Below are 22194 nucleotides of genomic sequence, written 5' to 3' on the forward strand. Positions count from 1 at the left end.
TAAATCCCAATTTATTTCAAAAGTAGCATGAATTAATAATGAAGAGACAGAACCATAGATGCAGAAGGGAGTTAAGAAACTGAATTGAAGAGCTTATTCTATTAAACAATCATAACATATAATTTGAGAATTGAAGAGATTAAAAATCATCTTCCTAAAAAACAATTCAACTAAACTTAATTGAAAGGGAAAGGAAGCCAAGAAAGATGAAATGACAAGGCTAAGATCACACAGCTGGTTAATGGTAAAGCTGGGTCTAAAATGAGATCTCCCAACTTTCAAACATCTGTTAAACAGGAGCAACATGAATTAAAACTTCTTCCTCCCTTTTAATATCTTGCTAGTGATTGTAGAATAATCAATAACAAAATATCAAAGACTCAAAAATTCTGGGAAACAAGATAATCTTTTTCTGCATAATTAACAGGCTATATCAGGCCTAGAAAAGTAAATATGAATGACCTAGTATCCAGATTATAATATCAATATCTTAATTTCTTCAATTTCACTTTGATTTATTACTAAAGTAACTTACATATGCCTCTTCTTTTTTAATGTTACATCAGAATGAAGCTGTAATATTAGAACTTATTTAAAACTACCAAGAGCTAAAACATAGTAAAAGCCCCATCACTGGAGTCTTTAGAATTATTATCTCTAAATTAGTAAAACAAATCCCACTGACATAATATTACATAGCTTAAGTCTTATCCCAGAATTAACCTTGCAAACAAATAGAATTATAAAACAAAGGTAAATTCTAACAGGTTGCTTCTAATCTTCTGTTTAGTCAATTTTCAACAGCATAAGCTGGTGTTATAAAGGAACATGCAAGTCCCACAATGGAAAAGGTAGAATGATTTGATTTAATACAGAAGGATGAAGCAATTCCTATTTCTAGTTTTTGTAAGTATTCATAAAGAAACCTCTATTACTCTACAGCACATTTAGAGGTTATTAAGAACCATTAGTAAGTTTAATAAATGCTTTAAACTGATATTCTATTAATTTAATACTGTAAGATTATTGTTCAGAGTGCCACATATGCTCTTATTACTGTTGTTATTCTAGGAGGATTCATAAGTTTACTTTACAACTGAGTATAATGAATTGTAACATCATCAGATGCATTAAGCAAATATTAATAATCATTCATAATTTGAAATGCTTTCAACACAATCTAAGAACTCCAATTAATATGAAAATGAGATTTTTTTAAAAATGTGCTTGACTGCTCAAAGAATAAACAGGAATGCAGTTTCATCATCTTTTAAAATATAAAGACAGGAATTTCAGATCACTGGAAAAGGCTTTTATTTCACCATAAAAATGCAAACTAGAATAAACACAACCTTTTATAACCCAAAGGTTACAACTACTTTAAAGTATTCCTGAGCTTCATCTTGAGAAGCAAAAGATTATAAAATTTAACAAGTTTGCAGCCTTGAATCTGTTTGAAACGTTGCAAGTAAAAATAATTTAGCAAAACAGCTTCTTAAAAAAAAAAAAAAAAAAAAAAAAAAAAAAAAAACCACACACACACTAATTTGGACTAGAAACAAAAGCTTTTAACTAACTTTTTACTCTCAATTATTTTAATTTGTAAAAAGTCAATGTTTCAGAAGTAATGGAGCATTTCCAGACCACTTTGTCTCATACTCCCATTTACTGGAATCTTTAAAAAGTATAGTGCATTTGCATTTTCAATTTTATAGGAATTCTACCTATATTTCACATATGGCTTACTATGCCATGATCATTTTGTTCCCACATCTTTCCACCACCATTTCCATGTTTTTAAATCAGCTAAATACAAAATAAAATCAAACCAGCAAGTTCTTTTTTTCTCTTAAGTGTCCCATAAGTTTTTGTGGTTGTTCATAACACTTAACATTTGGCAATTTCTCAAGTTCAATTAAATTTGCCCTTTTTCTGCAGTACATGTTGACTTCATTGAGTGCATAAAGAATTTTTAGTCAAGAATTTTGCATACATTTATGTAATAGGTCTGGAATTTTTAAACTGTCAGTCTATACATTTCTCCTGATTAAAAGAGGATTGGTGACATTAAAGCTATCAGATCAAAATATTTAAAAGGAAAAAAGGAGAGCTAATGAAAAACAAATTACCAACACAGTTGAAACTGAAGCACAAATAATTATGCAATCTTAAAAAAAGAAAATAAATTTCCAATGTAATTGTGTTTCCTTTCACAAAGGAGTTCACTTTACATTCACTAAGCAGAGACTCAGTTTTCTTAAGGTGGTCAAGAAGCCAAAAACTTCAGAACCTCTTGCTGGTCCTGGTCTATCCTGTAAATAAGCCTTAAAAAGGCAGAGTCCTTTACTACCTGCTCCAAGTACTTCTGTGTTTGCTCAGGGATCTGGATCTCCCTCTTCGACTGCGCTTCCTACCCACACTTCTTCTATCCCGGCTTCTATCCCTTCTACTGTATCTGTCTCTGCTGTAGGACCTTCGGTACCTAGATCTCTCGGGGCTTACACTTCTTCTGTGAGGACTATAATCTTTGTAAGAGTGTCTTCTATGAAGTCGTCTTTCTTTTCTTTGTCTTTCATCTTCTTTACTTGTGTCCCTTCTATGCTTGCTCCTATCCCTTTTATATCTCTCTTCAGTACTTCTGTCTCTACTGGATCGGCTCTTTCCCTTACTTGGCTCTCTATTACATTTGTCTTGTTCAAAAGATGAATCTTTTTTGGATATGTTCTGGTCACAATTAGATGTACTCTTTTGTTGTTGATTATTGGCAGGAATACAAGAGAGCACACTGGAACATTTTTTTTCTGAACAGCTTTCACTTGTAATACAGTTAAGTTTCTTACTTTCTTTACACTGAGCTTCTTCACTTAAATTTCCATTCACATTTTTGGAATTAAAATTAATCTCCTGATTGGATAGCGTTTCTCTTTGACAGATCTGAGTTGGCTGACCCATGAGGGAATGCAAGGAGGTAGAAGTAACACAGCTTGAAGACACTGACTGTATAATATCTATAACAGGTTGTAATAGGGCAGAATGAGATGCCACTACTTCTTCTTTGTTTTGCTGTGTCTCATCTATTTTCTTGCTCAACAAAATGTTTAATAGCCTCTCCCTTAATTCTTTCTCTTTCCTCTGGAGTTCCCAGAGCTCGCTCTTTTTCCTCTTCTACCCGTCTGAGTTCAGCCTCCTGAAGTCGTCTTCTTTCCTCAAGTTGTTGAAGGCGGATTTTTTCTTCTTTCTGTTCATGCTCTAGTAATTTTACTGCCTAAAAAAGATTAAAGAGAAGGAAGAAAGTAAATTAAAAGACAAAAATTACTCTAGAATCTAGTACTCAGAAAAGTTATTTAAAGGCCTGATACTGATTTTAAAAAATGTGGGCCCAAAGCATAATGCCATAAAGAGAAATGGGTTACAAATTACCTAGCTTCTCCTAAGTTATATGAGCACTACACTAACACTTAAATGATTTCTTCTGTCCTTCTTAAAGTATTACTGTTTTCAAGCTATGAGAATACCATTTAATGATTACTTTTAGTAGCCTAAAAAAAGTAATTACTTCTGTATCTAAAATTCTAAAATCTCCCCTAATCTATAGATCACCACAGCAGATCAAGTTTGTTTTGTAATAAACATTCACCAGAGTAGAAAAAAAAAAAAATTTATAAAAATGGGAAGCTGATATTTAGAGGCACTGTAGTGAGGAATACAAAGCTTTCCTCAATACACCAACTTCCTGAATTGAAATAAGATTTTCCTTTTCTTGAAAGGGATCTTTTAAATCAATACAAAATGTGCAGTGAACTGAAACAAAGGAAGTAAGTTTCTTAAATATTAGGAAATGTTGAAATGGAGGGCAAGGAGAGGATTAATTACTGTCATGTACAACAATATTTAAAGAGCTAGGTGGTGAAGTAAAGCACCAGCCTTGAAATCAGGAGAACCTGAGTTCAAATCTCAAGACACTTAACACTTCCTAGCTATGTGACCCTGGACAAGTCACTTAACTTCAACTGTCTCAGCAAAAAAAAAAAAAAAAAAATTAAAAAAAATCTATACTTTATTCATTCTACTGCCTCATATTATCAAGCATACAGATATATGATATAATTTAACTGGAAAGCCAAGGCATATCACAGATTAAAAGATTTAAAAAATAGCCGGTCTATGCTCAGTAACACTGAGGAGTATCAAAAGCTAAGACCAGCTAGGTAGCTAAGTGGCTCAATGAATAGAACATTTAGGCTTAGAATTAGGAAGATCTGAGTTCATAAACTAGCCTAAGACCTTACTAGTAATGGGATCCTGGGCATGATTTAACCTCCCTTTACATTTGTTTCCTCCTCTATAAAACAGGGATCATGACAGCCTCTACTTTCCCACATTGTTGTAAAGCTCAAACAATATCCTATTTGCAAAGCACTTAGCACAATACTCGGCACACATAGACAAGACTAAAATTATTATTATAGTTTCAGCTTTCTCCTCATCCACATCATTACCTATAGGAATTCTGAAGAAGCAAAGAAGCATGGATAGGAATAGAAAGGGCCCATTTTGTGCAAGAAGGTACAAAAATGAGCTGCTTGAGCCTCAAAGTAACCAGGCAGCATACCATTGGGAAAAGTAACAACAAAAAAAATCTCCCCACCCCCGAAGCATTTAACCAGTCTTTAAAAATTCAAATAAACACATTCTAGGTAGAGTTTTAATATTAAGGATTTTCTGTCTTTGACATTGTAAAGAGTCAGCTGTAAAATAATATCAAGAAAATTTCAAACATTTGGTTTGAATTGCCTTTTGTAAGGATGAGTTCCCATAAGACTTGTAGAGGCAACACTTAATGTTATTAGGCAACATCTTATGCAGAGCCAATGGCTGGTAGAAAAAGAAACTGCATGTGCATGCATATGTGCCTGTGCATACTGGGGGAAAGAGCAGGAAAGATGGAGGGGGAGGAAAGAGAATCAAAAACAAACAAACCCAGAAATACATGTTAAGACAGTAGGACTCTAGAGTGAAGGAAACTGAAAATTCACAAATAGGCCGATATACTTTCTGGAAGAGGTCAAAATAAATAACAATAGCTCACATTTAGATAGTATGTTCTGTAAGGCTATACACACAAACACATACACTATCAATGCGAACTACATATTCATGCTTTCTCTTGATACACACATACCCACACACAAATCTGATTGATCACAGCAATAACTAAGGTAGATGTTATCATGCTCCTTTTACATATGAGGCAATTGACACAGAAAAGTTAAGTAACTTACCTAGTATTTTTCTAGTTTTGTATTACTGAGTATCAGAAGTATGATTGAAACCCAGGGCTTCTGGACTCCATGCTCAGTGCTCTACTCCCTGTAATCATTCTCTTAGACAGCATTCAACTGTAATATTCTAAGTTTCTAGTATTAAAAAAAATCACTAAGTATTGTCAGTGCCACAACTTGTGTCCAAATCTATTGGACAGCAAGACCTAAATTTTATTATCCAGATCTTCCATCTGTGTTGTATGTCTTTGGACACATACCTTTCTTTAGCTTCCATCTCTGTAAAATCTACCTTTGGTGCTACTTTGAAAATTATTGTGATTTAAAAAATGAGTATGAAGTGTTAAAATCCATAAACATAAAACTTTGAGCTTTTTTTTTTTTTTTTTTGTCACTTCCTCTTTCCTAGTAAGAATGAATATATTTCAATGGCTTTTTAATCAATAAATGATTAGATCATTAACTCCCTTAAAACTTTGCCTGAAGCAGGAAAGAAAAGGGAAAAGAAAATGTTGTTTCCTTATCTTTGCATTACAAATTGAAAAAAAATTTAAAAACCAAAAGGGCACTCAGTTGAGGTGCACTTAATGCTGTCACAGGTCAAGATAAACATTACCTTTGCTCTGCTTAGTAGTTCTGCAATTAATCTTATTGATTGAAGATTTCTTTGAGCCAACAATAATTTCCTCTCCTCTAATTTTATCTTCTCTTGTAATTTTTTCTGTTCTTCTGCTTGTATCTTCTCTAGTTTTTTCTGATTTCGACGGACTTCACGGTCTTTTTGTTTTTGTTCTCTCTTACGGAGCTTCTCTTCTCGTTTTCTTTCTCTTTCCAACTCCTCTAATTCTTTCTGTTTTCTAAGTAAAATAAATCAAATGTTTTGTTAAAAAAAAAAATAAAAAATAATCAAAAGTACTGTACCTACAATACCAAATTGGCATTTCTGTCAAATCAATTTTCTCTTATTATATACACCATAGTACATCAAGTAATAATGAAATTTCAGAATCTGACAATTTTCCAAATGTCCACAAAAAGCTCCCTGAAATATAACATTACCCCAAGATAAGATATTTATTTAAAGCACCAAGATTGAAACTATTATTCTTTTTCAAGGACAAAACTGTTCTATTATATACTCTCATTTAAAAATTGAGAACACTGACAAGTATGCTATCACACATTCTAGGCACAGCACTTTTATTTTTATTATCTAATGTCTTAAATTCTTTGCAATCATATACCAGACCATAGCCCTGAGTCTGTGGTAAAATACAGAAGTTAAAATAATATCAGTATACATGAACCCAATCTCCTTTACCCACCATGCTCCAAAGGCAGAATAACAGTTGAGTAGCTCATACTAGATTAAAATATAAGGAAATATTTGACAAAATGAGAAATATCAATATGATGGATTTGTTTTTATAAGTCAATATGGGGTACACAAGAATCCATTTTTATTTTGAGTTTGATACAACTCAAAAGTATTCCTTCTGAATGAGCTTAGTGTGATTACTAAAATGTTCACAGATGTGCCTACTCATACAATTTGTCAATAAGAAAGTAAACATGAAATATGAGAACTATTGATTGTCCCCCCCCAAAATCCCTGTCTTTCTGAATAAATATTAGAGTATGATATGTATATTCTGTTCATTGAGTATGCATATGTATTACTCCATTAAATCACTGAAAAAGGAGTAATTCTGGAGTAAAAGCATGCAAAAATTACAAATACTATGACATCAATGAAAATTATTTGAAATCTTTTCGTAAGATGACATTTAAAAAATTCTGAGATTTCATTATAATATTATTTGTCCACTTAAAATCTCCTAAAACATGTAAAAGTTACTTGGTAACTCTAGTTAACATTCAACAAATACTCATCAGGTACTTGCAATGACTAAAGCATAATGCTAGCCACTGGAAGAGATTGGAATGACAGCACCTATTTTGTAGGATTAGGAGAATCCAATGAGACAATATTTGCAAAATATTAGCACAATCCTTGGTTATTGTTATTTGGAGTATATAAATGTCTATTCCCTTCCCCTTTTTGGAAAAGCTATTGCTTTTATTATTTATTAAGCTACCAGTTTCATTCTCAGATTTTCTTAAGATTTTCTTAATTAAGGAAATGAAGAAATCAGACATATAAATGTTAATATTTGATCGGAACTTGAAAGATACTTTGTACAATAATACCTCATTTTGTTGTACTTTACTGTGTATGCATATGTTGATTTTTATTTATTTTTTACAAACTAAAAGTTTGTGGCAATTTTGACTTAAGTAGGTCTATCAGGACTATTTTTTCCAACAGCATGTGCTCACATTATATTTCTGTGTCATGTTTTGGTAATTCTTACAATATTTTAAATTTCTACATGATTATTTTTATCTGTTATGGTAATCTGTAATCAGTGATCTTTGATGTTACTAATGTAATTGTTTTGAAGGTCACATGAACCATACCCATAAAAGATAGCAAACTTAATAAACATTTGTGTTAAAAACCCACTTAATTCAGACCAATCATTCCCACCATTACCCATCTCTACCCCTCTCATTCAGCTTCCCAATTCCCCAAGACACAACACTGAAGAATATCACATAAACTTAACTAAGAAAGCAGTGGCAGAGGACTGACTCCAATTTTGAAAGAAGTTCTACTCTGGATAAAATGCTACATCTCATGCTATAGAGAACTCTTTCAATAAAAGAAGAGTCAACTGATGCAGCAAACTTGATTTTAAGAATTGCTATAGTCATCCCAACCTTCAGCAACCACCATCCTGATCAATGAGGAGCTATCAACATGGAGACAAGACTATCCACTAGCAAAAAGATTACAACCTCAAGATCACAACTGCCACTCAGGTGGTGGTATTAGCAATTTTTTTTTTGGAGGGGGGGAGTAATAAAGTATTTTTAATTAATGTATATAAATAACACCCATACATATATAACATAATATTACTTTACATTTAGTAGACTAAAGCATAGTGTGCAAACATAACTTTTGTATGCATTCAGAAAAAACAACTTTTAAATGCATTCAGGAAAAAAATTCATGTGACTTAGTTCATGGTTAAATTTATTGGGATGGTCTGGAATTATATTCATAGTGTCTCCAAAGTATGCCTATGCTCATATGCAATTATCATGATCTATTTTATATCAGAATAATTTACAGTAATTTCTCAATTACTTTAGAACATAAACAAGATTAGGATCGTGCCTTATTTTTCATCTCTTCCCCAACACAATGTTCTGCTTATGCTGCACTTAATAAATGTTAAAGCTGAACTAAATTAATTCACAGACTAGATGAAAATACTGGCTAATTGACTCTATAGAGATAAATGTCTAAGGGAAATCTCACTGATATACCCTATTTAGCTAAGTAATTTGTTTTAGCTTAAAAGTTCTCTCCTATCAGAATTCAGCTCTACTTTACAATGATTCTTTTCTATCTGACATGAGGTTCATACCTAGCATTGAATGATGAACAGTACAAAAAAAAAAAAAAAGAATGATGAACAGTACAATTGAAGAGAATAAATAACTACACCTTCCTGGCATGGTTTCATTTTGGAATTTAAAATTATACAAGATTTAAATGTACTTAGAGAGAGATAGAACTGATTTAGTGGGGGAAAAAAAAAAAGGAAGTGATTGATCTGAGCTCTTACCCAAATCCCTCTAAACACCTTTTAAAAATGCTTCAAAATAAATTCTAGAAGAGCAAACCCACAAAAGGACAAGTGAAATGACTTTCCAATCCAAAACAATTTAAAAGGTCAGCAAAAAAGTATATTACACCAGGGTAAGAGTGAATTGCAGTCCATCAGAGGCCAAGTCCCAACAAACCAGCTGTAGGTTTTCAGGGTGACTGAATCAGTGATGTGAGTAGTGGTTTTTTAGAACTCTAAGCCACCAAATAATAAAGAGGTTGAATAACTGATCAGAAAGACATTACAAAGGTTCCCGCCTTTGCTGGCACCAGCAACCAAGACTTGGTTGTACTGCTTATACTTAGATCTGGATTACAATCTTGAATCTCAGTCTCAGGGTAAGGAAGAGAATTAGTACACCAGAATGTGAAGCATTAAGAGATCTGGGACCCTGGTCACAGTTCTAGGGTGGAAAAGAATGCTTGTGTTCTCTCACAGTCCAGACCACAGAAAAAGAGAGTTGTATAAATACACCTTTTTCTAGATCCTAAATTGTATCACTTTGGACGAATTATATCTGATAACCAGAGTTATCTCTGAAAACAGCAGCACAAAAAAACCTGAAGCTTGAGACAATACCCCTCTACTCTGAAAGCAGAGCCCTATTTAAGCATAGAGTTAAAAGGCAAGATAGGCTGGAAAAATTAGCAAACAGAAAAAAAAAGATCCTCCATACAGAGTTACTATGGTGACAAGGAAGTTCAAAAAACAAAGTCAGAAGAAGATAAAGTCAAAACTCCCATTCCCAAACCCTCAAAGAAAAAATTGGCCTCAGATTGTGGAAGAAATCAAAAAGCACTTTTTTTTTTTTAAAGTTAGAAAGGTAAAGGAAAAATTCAGAAGGGAAATGAATGAAGCAAAAAAAAAAAAATTATGAAAAAAGAGTAAACATCTTGGTAAGAGACAAAAATACTAAAGGAAAACAATACCTTAAAAAACAGAATAGAAGATGCACAAAATTCCAATGAAAAGAATGCCTTAAAAAGCAGACCTGGCCAAATGGGGGGAAAAAAAGATATACAAAAATTTGCCGAAGAGAAAAACACCTTAAAAAGAATTGTGTTGGTTTTGTGCAAAAACTTTTTTTGATTAAAGAAATGCAAATTAAAAGAACTCTGTAACAACTCTGAAACAACTCTGTAACTGTAACAACGCAGTAACTACCTCATACCTATCAGATTAGCTAATATGACAAAAAAGGAATGACAGCTGTTGGGAGGGGACGTGGGAAAACTGAAACATTAATGCATTGCTGGTAGAGCTATGAGCAATTTGGAATTATAGCAGCTTTTTTTGTGGTAGCTAAGAATTAGAAATGAAAGAATGTCTATCAATTGGAGAATGAATAAACAAACTGTGGTATATGGTGGTATGAAATATTATTGTGCTATAAAAATAATAAGTAGGATAATTTCAGGAAAAAAAAAATTGAACTTACATGAACTGAGTGAAGGGAACAGAACCAAAAGAACATTGTACATAGTAATAGCATTATAGTACAATGAAGTGTGAGTGACTTAGCTCTTCTCAGCAATAGTGATCTAAGACAATCCCAAAGGACTAATGATAAAAGCATATTCCTTGCCTTCAGAGAAAAAACTGAGATTGTTTGAATATAGACTGAACCATGCTATTTTTCATTTTCTTTCATTATTTTATTTGAGTCTTCTAATAAAAAAATGACCAAGGAAATATTTTACATGATTGCACCTATATTTGGCTGCTTACCATCTCAGGAAAAGGAGAGAAAAAACATTTTTAAAAATAAACACTAACAACAACAAAAATGGCAGAATTGGCCAAATAGAAAGGAATACATAAAAATACACTTAAGGACCAATTCCAATATATTGACTTATGATGGAGAGAACCATCTACATCCAGAAAGAGAACTAAGGGCACTGAATGTGGATCACAATATAGCATTTTCACCTTTTTTGCTGTTTGCTTTTTTTTTTTCCTCACTTTTCCCCCCTTTTTGATCTGTTCTTGTGCAGCATGATATAAGTGGAACTATGTTTAGAAGAACTGCACATGTTTAACCTATCCTGGATTACTTGTTATCTAGGGGTGGGGGGGAGGGGGAAGGAAGAGGGGGAAAAAATTTGGAGCACAAGATTTTGCAAGGGTGAATGCTGAAAACAATCTTTGCATGTATTTTGAAAAGAAAAAGCTATTATAAAAAAAAATTTTTAAACTCACTAAAGAAAAGAACTCTTTAAAAAGCAAAATTGGTAAAATAGATGAAAAGCATGCACAAAAACTCACTGAAAACAATTTCTTAAAAATGAGAAATAGGCAAGTGGACATTGATGAATCTTTGAGACATCAAAAAACAATAAAAAAAAAAAAAAAAAAGCAAAAGAATGAGTAGGAGAAAATATGAAAGATCTCACTGGAAAACAGACCTAGGAGAGAGAATTTAAGAATACAAATAATTCAAATATTTTGACATCACAGTCAGGTTAGCACAAGATTTAGCAGCTTCAATGTTAAAGGATTGGAGAAATGGGAATATTATATTGTGGAAAACAAAGGACATAGGATTTTTTTTTTTCCTCCTGAGGCTGGGGTTAAGTGACTTGCCCAGAGTCACACAGCCAGGAAGTGCCAAGTGTCTGAGACCAGATTTGAACTTGGGTCCTCCTGAATTGAAGGCTGGCGCTCTATCCACTGTGCCACCTAGCTGCCCCAGGACATAGGATTTCAACAAAGAGTCACCTATTCAGCAAAACTGAGTATAATTCTGAAAAAAAAAAAAGTGGATATTCAATGAAATAAAGGATTTTCAGGCATTCCTGAAGTAATGGCCAGAGATGAATAAAAAATCTAACTTTCAAATACAAGATTCAAGAGAAGCATAAAAAGGTAAACAGCAAAGAGAAATCATAAGGGATTCAATGTCTCTAAGGAAAACAACAAGATCTGGGGGGGAAAAAAATTATAACACATTTTTCACTATGAAGAATAATGTCATCACCAGAGTTGAACTTTTAACATTGCTTTTTAACATGACAGTCCCAGATGTGCTTATAAAGGAAGCAAAAATGGAAAGGAGGAAAAAAGATAAGAAAAATAGTTGGACTAGGTCATGTATATATGTATACATAAAAATATACATACACAAAAATCAGGACTGTGAAATCCTCAAGCATCTGAAAGTAATAATGAATGTTGGAGAGGGGAGGGAATTTCAAATATAATTTTAAAAATATATATATACAAATATATTCCTGCATTTTATTGTTTAATATATATATTATATATGTATACATCAATAATTACCATCCCACATTAAACAATAAAATGGAGAAAGCTATTACTTATAAAAGTAATTCCTTTGGAAAAAATAATTAAGTTACAAGAGAATGAGGTGACAGACAGAAAGTCTTGTAGAAATTCTGAATCCCTTGAAAAAGTACCAAGATATTTATAATACTGGCCATTATGTTTAATTTTGCTTTAAAAATTTCCTTTTCTGTTGCACTCAGATAGGCAGCTTTTTTTAACTCTAGCAACATAACAATTCTTAAGACATATAAAAGGAAAATGATAAGCTCTTAAGAGGATAGGGAGAAAATTACATTAAGACAAACTAGAAAAATACAGAAAATATATGAACTATCTACCTATCTATATGCTTGCCTGTCTTGTCTCTACAAAATCTTAAACGAAAATAATCTATACATATATCTAAGAACATCTTTGAAATTAGGAGACATAAACAAGTAGACTTTCAGAAACATTTTATAGCAGATCACATCTTTGATAGTCATACAAGATCTCATAGTGCTTATCATTTGATTCAGTAGACAAAGATGGTCTCTTTAAGGTCTCTACAAGGTGTATTCCAAATATATAACACTATACCAGTAAAATTACAAACTATAACAGTAATGATTGATAATCCTCTCATTATAAACATGAAGTGAGACAAAAAAAAAAAATGTTTGCTTCAGTGTTTTGTCAATATCATATAATAATGGTATTATTAAGCTTAAGATAGAAACAGGGGCCACTAAAGTATATATAAGGATTCCAACAGAAAAATCACATATTAACATACCTATATTCTACTGTATTTTTATCTAATTTGTTAAATGTCCTAAGTACATTTTAATCTAATTCTAGGTGAGTGTCCAGTCAACATGGCTGTCTGACACTTCTGTCATAAGAAATCAAAGTACAAACCAAAGAGATTCTCCAGATGCCCCTCTTAAGTGAATGACATAAAAATTAAAGCAATAACAAAACCTTAATAAAAACAGAAAACTATATGGTAAGAATACTATATTACAAATGAAGAATTGTGCAACAGAAGCCAGAGAAAGAACTTCAGAAATATAAAAAACTGGAAAAGGTTAGTCAGTTTTACAGCAAAAGTGAAAGATACCAATTATACTCTTTGCATTTCATTTGTATCTGTGAAATTTTTAAAAATATGAAAGAAAACTCTCTTTTTAAAATTTATGAAAATCCACAGACAAAATACATGTATAAATTGAGAAGTTATAGGTTTACATTAAGTTAGGAAATTAATTTAAGGCAGGCGAGAGAATGTATATGATATAAAAGCTTGTTAGAATCCAATTACTTCAAAACATCAATAATCAGGAAAGACCTCCTGCAGAAGGTAAAATTTGAATTTTGTCTTGAAGGAAACCAGGAAAGCAGACAGAAAGAAGTGAAAAGAAAGTATTACAGTTCTGAAGGACACCTAGTTCAGTCACATATTTAAGAGAGAAATGTCATGTATAAGAAATAGCAAGTAGGCCACTGTAGATGAATTGTGGAATAAACGAAGGTACTAAAATGTAACAAACTTAGAAAGATAGGAATGGCTGAATATGAAAAGCTCTAAATACCAGGACTTTATAACTGACAATGAAGAAAACAGAAAACCACCTGAGTTTATTAAGCAGGGGTATGCCATGGTTACTTGCACTTTCAGAAAATCACTTTGGCAGCTAAATGGAAGATGGACACATTAAGAATAAATTCACCTAATCATACACAGTAAACCGAATAATCAAGCAATTAGCATTCATGAAGTATCCATTCCTTGTTAGGCTATGGGAATACAAATACAAAGAATAAAACAATTCCTACTGTCAAAGAGCTTACATTCTGACTGGGGATATAAGTACAGCTTTAAAAGAATATATAAAATACATATAAAGAGAATAAATGTGACTTAGTTAAAATGTGAAAAGGAAACTAGTAGTAGGAAAAGTTTTATATAAAAAGTGATCTACTTAAGAAATAGGGAAATTCTATGAAACAGAAATAAGGAGGGAATACATTTGAGGCATGGAGGATGGCTAATGCAAAGACAAGAGAAAGGACATGGAAAACCTGTGCTGTATGTATAAAGAAATGGAGGGAAAATCAGCATGGCTGATCATGGAGCAAGGGGCAAGGATTAATAGTATATAATGAGGCTGAAAAAAGACAGGTTGGGGCAACAGTGAAAAGCTTTAAAAGCTAAACTTAGAAGTTTATATTTTTTCCTAGAGACAAAAAGGATTCACTTTAAAGAGCTGGACAGTGACATAGTCAGATTCATGTTCAAAGAAAATCACTTTGTCAGCAGAAAGGATGATAAACTGAAATGGGAAGATACTTGAAAGAAACCAATTAAATGAAGGCTACTGAAATTATCTAAGTGAAAAGTGATAAAGATTTTGAATGGTCTCAATTTTCTCAGTAAAGTAGGAGGTAAAGTCCTTAGTTGAGATAGATTGGCAAAGGGGAGGTGTGGGAAGATTGAGGAAAGAAAAAATAATTTAGAATAGTTTCGTGGAGTCAGATGGGGACCTGAATGGATATAATCAATAGAGGAAAAGCATTAACGTTAAGGGATTAGTAAAAGTCCTTGTAGAAGATGACATTTTAACTTAGATTTCAAGGAAGGAAAGCTAGGAGGCATTTTATATTTTATTGTGAAAGTGATCCTGTTATCCTCAGACAGGCCCAATCCAATACAATAACCATTTTTTAAAAGTACATATTTGCAAAGCACTGTTCTAGGGCTTAAGGTTAACAAAAACAATAGCATGGCACAGAGGACAGAGTATATTGAATTTGGAGTTAATGGACCTGGATTTCAATCTCAGATTTAACCTTTCTGGGCCTCAAGTCCCTTAACCAAAAAATGAAGGAGCTGTCACAGGTGATTTCTAATATATCTTCCACCTCTAAATTTATGACATGACAAAATAAAAACTTTTCTACTTTTACATCCTACTACCCAGGTCAAATGTCCTACTTAAAAACTTATAAAGGCTTTCATTTAAACAAAACTCAATCTAGTCATACGATGTTATAATCTTCTAAAGTATAACTATACTATTCTAATTTTTTAAATCAAAATGTTAGCTCAAAACAACAAATGATATTCAATAATAAAAAAATATAAATTTCTAAAAACCAATCCATATAGATGTACACAGAGCAAAATGATTCATATGACCCAACTGGCATAGCCTTAAATACATTAAATTCTAGAAATTTTATCTTTACTACTTTCAAGTAAAAGATTAAAATATTTTAGAAAATGTAAAACTCTCAACAAATTGATGATAAAAGAACCATCAAACACAAAAGCTCAGTAGTATTGCCACTTCCTTCTGGAGATTTTGGTTTCATTGTTCTTCTCAATTAATACATTTTTTCCAGACTTTAGGCTTTACTTTATACTTTAGGCTTACTTCCTTTGTTTATTTATTTATTTTTTTTAATTTAAGAACAAAGACTTTATTTTTGTAATTCTCAACAAGCAACAAAATTTAAGAAACAAAACAAAACCAGGAAATTTCAAACAAGTTTAATCCTCATCTATTTAACAAAGCAATATAGGATTTCATATTATAAAGAGTTTAAATATCTTATCTACCCTGAGATAGCACTTTTATGTACAAATTGAAGTAGAAAATTCAGGGAATTAACCCTATGTGTATTTAAGATTAAAATGGGGAAAACAACAACTTAGAAAACCATTTCTATAACATCAGTCTCCTTTTGAATCCTAGTGCTTATCTATGCCTAATACAGTAAATGTTTAAAAAATGCTTATTGACTTTCCCAAGACAAAGGGAACTGATTCATATTTATAAAACATAACAGCCATTCCTTAATAGACTGTAAAAAGTCAGTTTTCAAAAAAGAAATAAAAGGCATCAATATCTATATTAAAAAAAAAAAGCACCAAATAATTAGTTAATTACAGAAATGAGAATTAAAGCAAGGGGCAGCTAGGTGGTGCAGTGGATAGAGCACCAGTCCTGAAGTCAGGAGGACCTGAGTTCAAATCTCATCTCAGACACTTAATATTTCCTACCTGTGTGACCCTAGGCAAAAGTCACTTAACCCCAATTTGCCTCAACCAAAAAAATAAAAATAAAAATAAGGAATTAAAGCAACTCTGAAGTTCAACCTTACATCCATTGACTGGCAAAACTGACAAAATATGAAAGAAAAAAGTTGAAGGGACAACAGGAAAAGAGGCAAATTAATGAACTGTTTAAGGAATTATGAATTGATCCAGACATGCTGCAAAACAGTATAAAAATATAACCAGACTAAACTCTGCATTAATATTTTGGCATAGCAAAATCACTACTAGGCCTAAACTCCAAGAGATTAAAAAGAAAAAGAATCCATGTGTACAAAGATATTTATAACAACTCTTTTTGTACTGGCAAAGCACTAGAAACTGTTGGGGTGCTCATTATGCTAACAAGTTAATGTACATGAATATAATGGAATACTAGTGTAAGAAATGATGAAGTTTCAGAGAAACATGGGAAAACTTGGATGTACTGATACAATGTGGAGAATAACTTATACAATAATAGCTTTTAAAAAGATGAACAACTCTGAAAGACTTTCTAATCACTGCCAAAAACAAACAAACAAACAAAATTCACTTCTCCACCAAGAGGTGATGAATTCAGGATGCTTACTGAGACTTTTTTTTTGTGGGGGGAAGGGGGGAATGTGGCCAATGTTGAAACTTGTTTTGTTTCACTATAAACCAATACAAGTTGATTATCCTTCACCAAAGAGAAAATAAAAATGTGACTTTAAAAATTACAGGGTTTTGTTTTTATTGGTTTTCAGTTTTGCTTCATTTCCATAATTGTGTCAATTCTCTATTGCCACCTAAAAATAAAAGTAGAAGATAGCCAGGATACTGTACTTTTTTTTTTTTTTTCATAGCACAAATAAAGAATAAAAATAAACCTACAAAAATTTCCCAGGGCCAAAATTTAGTACACCCATATAATCTGAATCCAGTGGGGAAAGATCACATTTACATGTATTTTCTGAGCTCTTTCAAAAATGTCTACTTTATACAAAACAATAGGGATACAATGAAAATCTACAGGCCTTGCACTCAAAGAGATTATCTTCTACTGGGGAGGATACAAGTACATAAATATATACAAAGTAATTTCATGTGGGAGTCACAGGGGTTGAAGAATTTAAAAATCAGATGTTCTATTTGGATCTCAAAATACATTTTCCCATAGAAACAATGTTTTAAATAGGCACCTAATTCTCTAAGCCAGCCCACAAAAACCTAAATAACCCATAACTGAAGTTACCATTGAAACTAACAATGTTTTATTATAGGAGAAAAGAATTTCTAGCTCCAAACAGGTACATTTTGGGAAAATATCTTCCTCTTATCTATACTAACAGGATTTTTGTTGAGGAATCACTTTATAAGCAACAAAGAAACTATGTGGCCACTAAATTTCCTTCAGGTATAAGGCACCAGGGATACAATTTGCAAATTGGGAATGACAGTGGGGCTGGAATGTGGTATCAGTTCTGGACAGTATACGGATAAAAATATGAGGAGGAAAATTATAAACTGAAAGAGTGGAAAAAGAAGAATACTTATAACTATCCACAGAAATCAAGGTGAGGTTCTAATTAGTGGGAAATTCAAAGTACAAGGAGGAAATTATGATGAAAATGTACTTACCTTTCCTCTTCTTTTTGTCTTTCCTCAGCTTCTTTTTCTTTACGTTTCTGCTCTTCTCTTTGCTGTTCAAGTTCTTGAAGTTTCTGCCTTTCAAGCTGCCGTTTTTTAATTGAGGCATCACTAAGGTGTTTAGTTGAATCAAAAGAAACCTTTCCAAAAAACAAAAAACAAAAAACAAAACAAAAAAATAAAAGTAGCAAAGCTAAATGCTTATTTTTTAAGTATCAAAAACCATTCTTTAAAACATATAGTAATATAACAATTCCAGAACATAGTTATAGCATGAAACAACAGAATGTTAAATGACTGAAGGACCATTTATTTAAAATAGTTAATTAAATGAAGGAAAATCAAACAGAGAATTTGGACTTATTTAGGATTTTACTATAACAGCTGGGTGACAGTGAGAACAGAGCACCAGACCTGAAGTCAGAAAGTCAAGCCTGGCCTCCAACACATATTAGTTGTATAACCCTGGACAAGTCATTTAACTGTTTGCTTCAGTTTCCTCATCTGTAAAAAGAAATGGCAAATCACTTCAGTATCTTTGCCAAGAAAACCCCAAAAGTGGGTCAAGTAGTATCATACACAACTGAAGAAGACCACTTCCAACAAAGAGTTTTACTTGCCTTAAGTTTGTTTTCCCAGTTTCCAAGAAAATGTATTAAAGATCTCTTTAAAAGATCATGGTACCCAAAAAAAAAAAAAAAAAAAAAAAAAAAAAAAAAAAAAATGTGCTCTGGTTCTGGAGTCAGGACCTAGGTTCAAATCTTGATTTCATGATCACTGAGCATTACCATGATCAGTGGCAGCCAAATATGAACTATTTATAGTCTACTTGAGAATAAAATGCTACAGGTTTAAAAAAAAAAAATTTGGCCCGATCTCATTATTCATCCACTCCAAAAAATAAAATTTCAATAACCATTTGAAATCTAAGGAAATACCATTATAGTAACATTCCAATTTTTAGGTGAAGATGTTTACTTGTTTTATAATTTCTCTTTATTTTTTTCCCCTAAGTCTGAAATCAAGGCTATGGCCAGCTTGTATTTAAATACTTTTAAGTATCAAAAATTATGGGAAATTATAAGCAAAAACATTGCAATTTCTCACCTTTATATTGCAGGCTACTGCTTTGCCATCTTCACCTTTATACATTAGTTTCATACCACGCAAGGCATTCATAGCTTTAATAAAGCCAACATACTCTTTATACTGAACATAAGCTTCAAAGTTCAAATGTCCACCAAAACTAAAAGTATGAAAATTTCTGCCAGTCATTTCTTCTCTATAAGGGTCCAACATTGGGATGTCCACATTCCGTATTTCTCCAAATGTCTCAAATACCTTAACGAGAACTTCTTCATTTGGTTTTTCTGAACCAGATTCTTTTAATGCAAACCATTTACAAGGTAGTCCTTCCAAATGAATTGTGTCTGGTCTCTCTCCTGGCAGAGTCTCATTCATATCTTTTGCATCACGGAAAAAGGAGTCCCAGTCGTGCCGAGTTGGGAAATCTATTTTAAACTCAGCAGCCCGAACTTTTAAAATATCTGAGAAACCACTAAGCTTTATTGTTTTGCCATCAAGACATGCAAGAAAAGACTTAACCAAACTTTTATTTTCAACTTCTCCTTCAAAACGGATGAAATCCATAGTGCTTTTAGAAATTCGAAGAGTAGAAAATTGATGACTCTGTACCATTCCTTTCAATCTTTCCATCACTTCCCAATTAGAAATGGATTTTCCAGGTTGCTTCAATTGTGGAAGTGCCACACTAATTGTCATTTTCGTAATTGGCTTGAGGTATAATCCATATAAACTACAAAGTTCAACTGCTTCAGATGTATCATGAACTATCGTAGCAGCCGCCATAGCCAAAAGCTAGACCTAAAAAAAAATCGTCAAAATAGCATACTGAAAAAAAAAAGTTACAACACTGACAGGCATTCCAAACTTCAGCAACAAAATAAATGTTAGGGTGTTTGTTTTTCATTCCTATCAACAGAGAATGGCTGAACACCTGATCTTACAATTAACCTATAGAGAAGATCAGAAATTAGCCATACTAAAAATCAACAGTAAATTAACATGACATAATAGGCTATTTACAAATCTCAAAATTAGCACCACCTTCAAAATACAAACAAGAAAATAAAAACCAAAAGGATCATGGAAGTTAAAATAGGAAGGCAGTTCCAAGATCAGATAAAACAATCCACAGTCACTTTAGATGACTGAGGCTTTTAAGTTTTACAGCAGCTTTAAGTTCACAAAGAGAGCTCCAGCTGGAAAGCCAGGTGACTCTAACTCCATAGACGGAGTTTCTCTCATTTTTGAGATCCTTTATGCCTTAACTAAGAACAGGCCTAGGGTATGGGGGAGGGGGAAACAGGATTTGATTGATTTAGGAGTAATCACACTTCTCTAATAAATAAATAAAGACTATGAGCCATCTATCTTTACACCTTTTTGCTATTGCTTCCTCCACACCCTCTTCACAAAAGATCTCTACACCATTCTCAGAAGCTCATAAAATCATTCCAAAGTGCATTCTACTTAAAACCAGGACTCGTTCTCTAGGTTTTGCACGTTGAGACCAAAACAGTACATATGATTACAGAAAAGATATAAGCACACCTATAAAGAATGCGTTACAATTCCAGAATTCGACATTCTCAGTCAAAAGGCTGCTGAACTTTTGCAAGAAACGAACTCTTCCCTGATGAGGTACAAGAAAGCATTGCCAGGGGTGGGGGCCCGGAGGGGTAGTTAATGAGGTCGTAGCACCCTGCTCCATTCCTTCTAGTCAAGCAGAGGCATCTGACCACCTCCGTCGAGCATCTCTAAAGGTCCGGTAAAGACGTGGACGAAAAGTGAAGTGCCCAGCTGGGAGGGACTTTTTAGAGCACTCCTCACCCCTCCTACCCATCCCCTCTGTACCAAAGAAAAGGGAAACTGAGTCCCAGAGATAATTAAGTATCAATTTACTCAAGGTCACCGTGAGCTAGGATTCAAACCCAGAGGTCCAGATTCCGTGTTCCTTCCAGGGCTTAAGTTTTGGGTCCATGTGCAAAGAAGCAAGGATGATGACAGCAGAATAAACCAATGAGGCGGATCTGCGAAAGGCGACGAAGCAGACGGTGCCTGGGGATGGGGGAGGAAGAAACAGGGCCCACAACACCTGACGCCTCGAGATAGGCCCCCGCTTTTTTTTTTTTTAAGAAGTAGGATAAAACAAGCACATCCCTAAGCGAACCAAGGGACCAACTCCAAGTAACAGATACCACACAAATGCAATTCGCTCTTCCACCTCTCCAAGGAAATTAAAAAAAAACACAACCCCACCCACCAGCCCGCTAAGCAGTCGCCGCCTCTCCCGGAGCCTCCCCGCCCTCCAGCTCCCCTAGGCGCCCCGCGCGCTCCCGCGGGGATGGGGAGGGGGCGCGAGCCACAGGAGATCCCGGGCTCCAGCGGGGCTGCGCGCTCGGGGAAGGGGGGGGAAGGAGGCAGTTGCCAGGAGCGAGGGGGGAGGGGGAGGAGAGAACGAACAGATGGGGGGGGGAGTGGGAGGGCGACCTAAGGAAAGCAGATATTCACCTGCTCTAGGAGTCTCCGGCTCTGGCTCTTCAGCAGTCGGAGGCTTGCTCCCCTGCATCCAACCCTCCCCCTGTTCCCCCAACCCACCCCCAGAAACCGGGAGCGGTCCCACCCCCCGCCCCCCAACAACACTTCCCTTTCCCCTTCCTTTAGCCACAGTTCTTCAGTGGCTCCCTGGTCACATGACACCTTTCGACACAACCAGCGCCTTCCCCTGTGACGCATTTCCGCTTCCTCAGAAGCCTCCGGGCCGCCTCGTCTCCGCGCCTCGCGCGTCTCCGATCTTTCCTCCCCGCCCCCTCCATGGTCCTGAGCCCGCTCCTTGCCCCACCCCCAAGCTCCCCGACCTCTTGGTTCGGTCCTGGCTTTAAAGGGACAGTACGCGCTTGTAGCGGTCTCTTAGGAAAACATCCCGAAGGCCCGACGGTGCAGAGGCCCAAAGCGTCACCCCGTTGCATAAATGGGACCCAGATCGATGAGTCCTTCCAATGCAACAAACAAAACCCTCAGGCAACAATGGCGATGGCCTGAGCTGCAGCAGAAGGATGCGACACTGGTGGGCGCCCACGAA

General features: G+C 34.2%; 1 protein-coding gene across 1 annotated transcript; it reads right to left on the reverse strand.

Moving 5' to 3' along the window:
• Positions 1-1290: 1290 nt before the first annotated feature.
• Positions 1291-21170, reverse strand: AKAP17A (A-kinase anchoring protein 17A). Its single transcript, XM_074300240.1, is given in 6 exon segments — positions 1291-3138; positions 3140-3265; positions 5899-6139; positions 18021-18169; positions 19137-19913; positions 21015-21170. Coding segments are annotated over 5 exon segments (2070 nt in total). The 5' UTR covers positions 19899-19913; positions 21015-21170; the 3' UTR covers positions 1291-2346.
• Between the last annotated feature and the right edge of the window lie 1024 nt (positions 21171-22194).

The sequence above is a fragment of the Sminthopsis crassicaudata genome, chromosome 3 (assembly GCF_048593235.1).
Source record: "Sminthopsis crassicaudata isolate SCR6 chromosome 3, ASM4859323v1, whole genome shotgun sequence".
Lineage (NCBI taxonomy): Eukaryota > Metazoa > Chordata > Mammalia > Dasyuromorphia > Dasyuridae > Sminthopsis > Sminthopsis crassicaudata.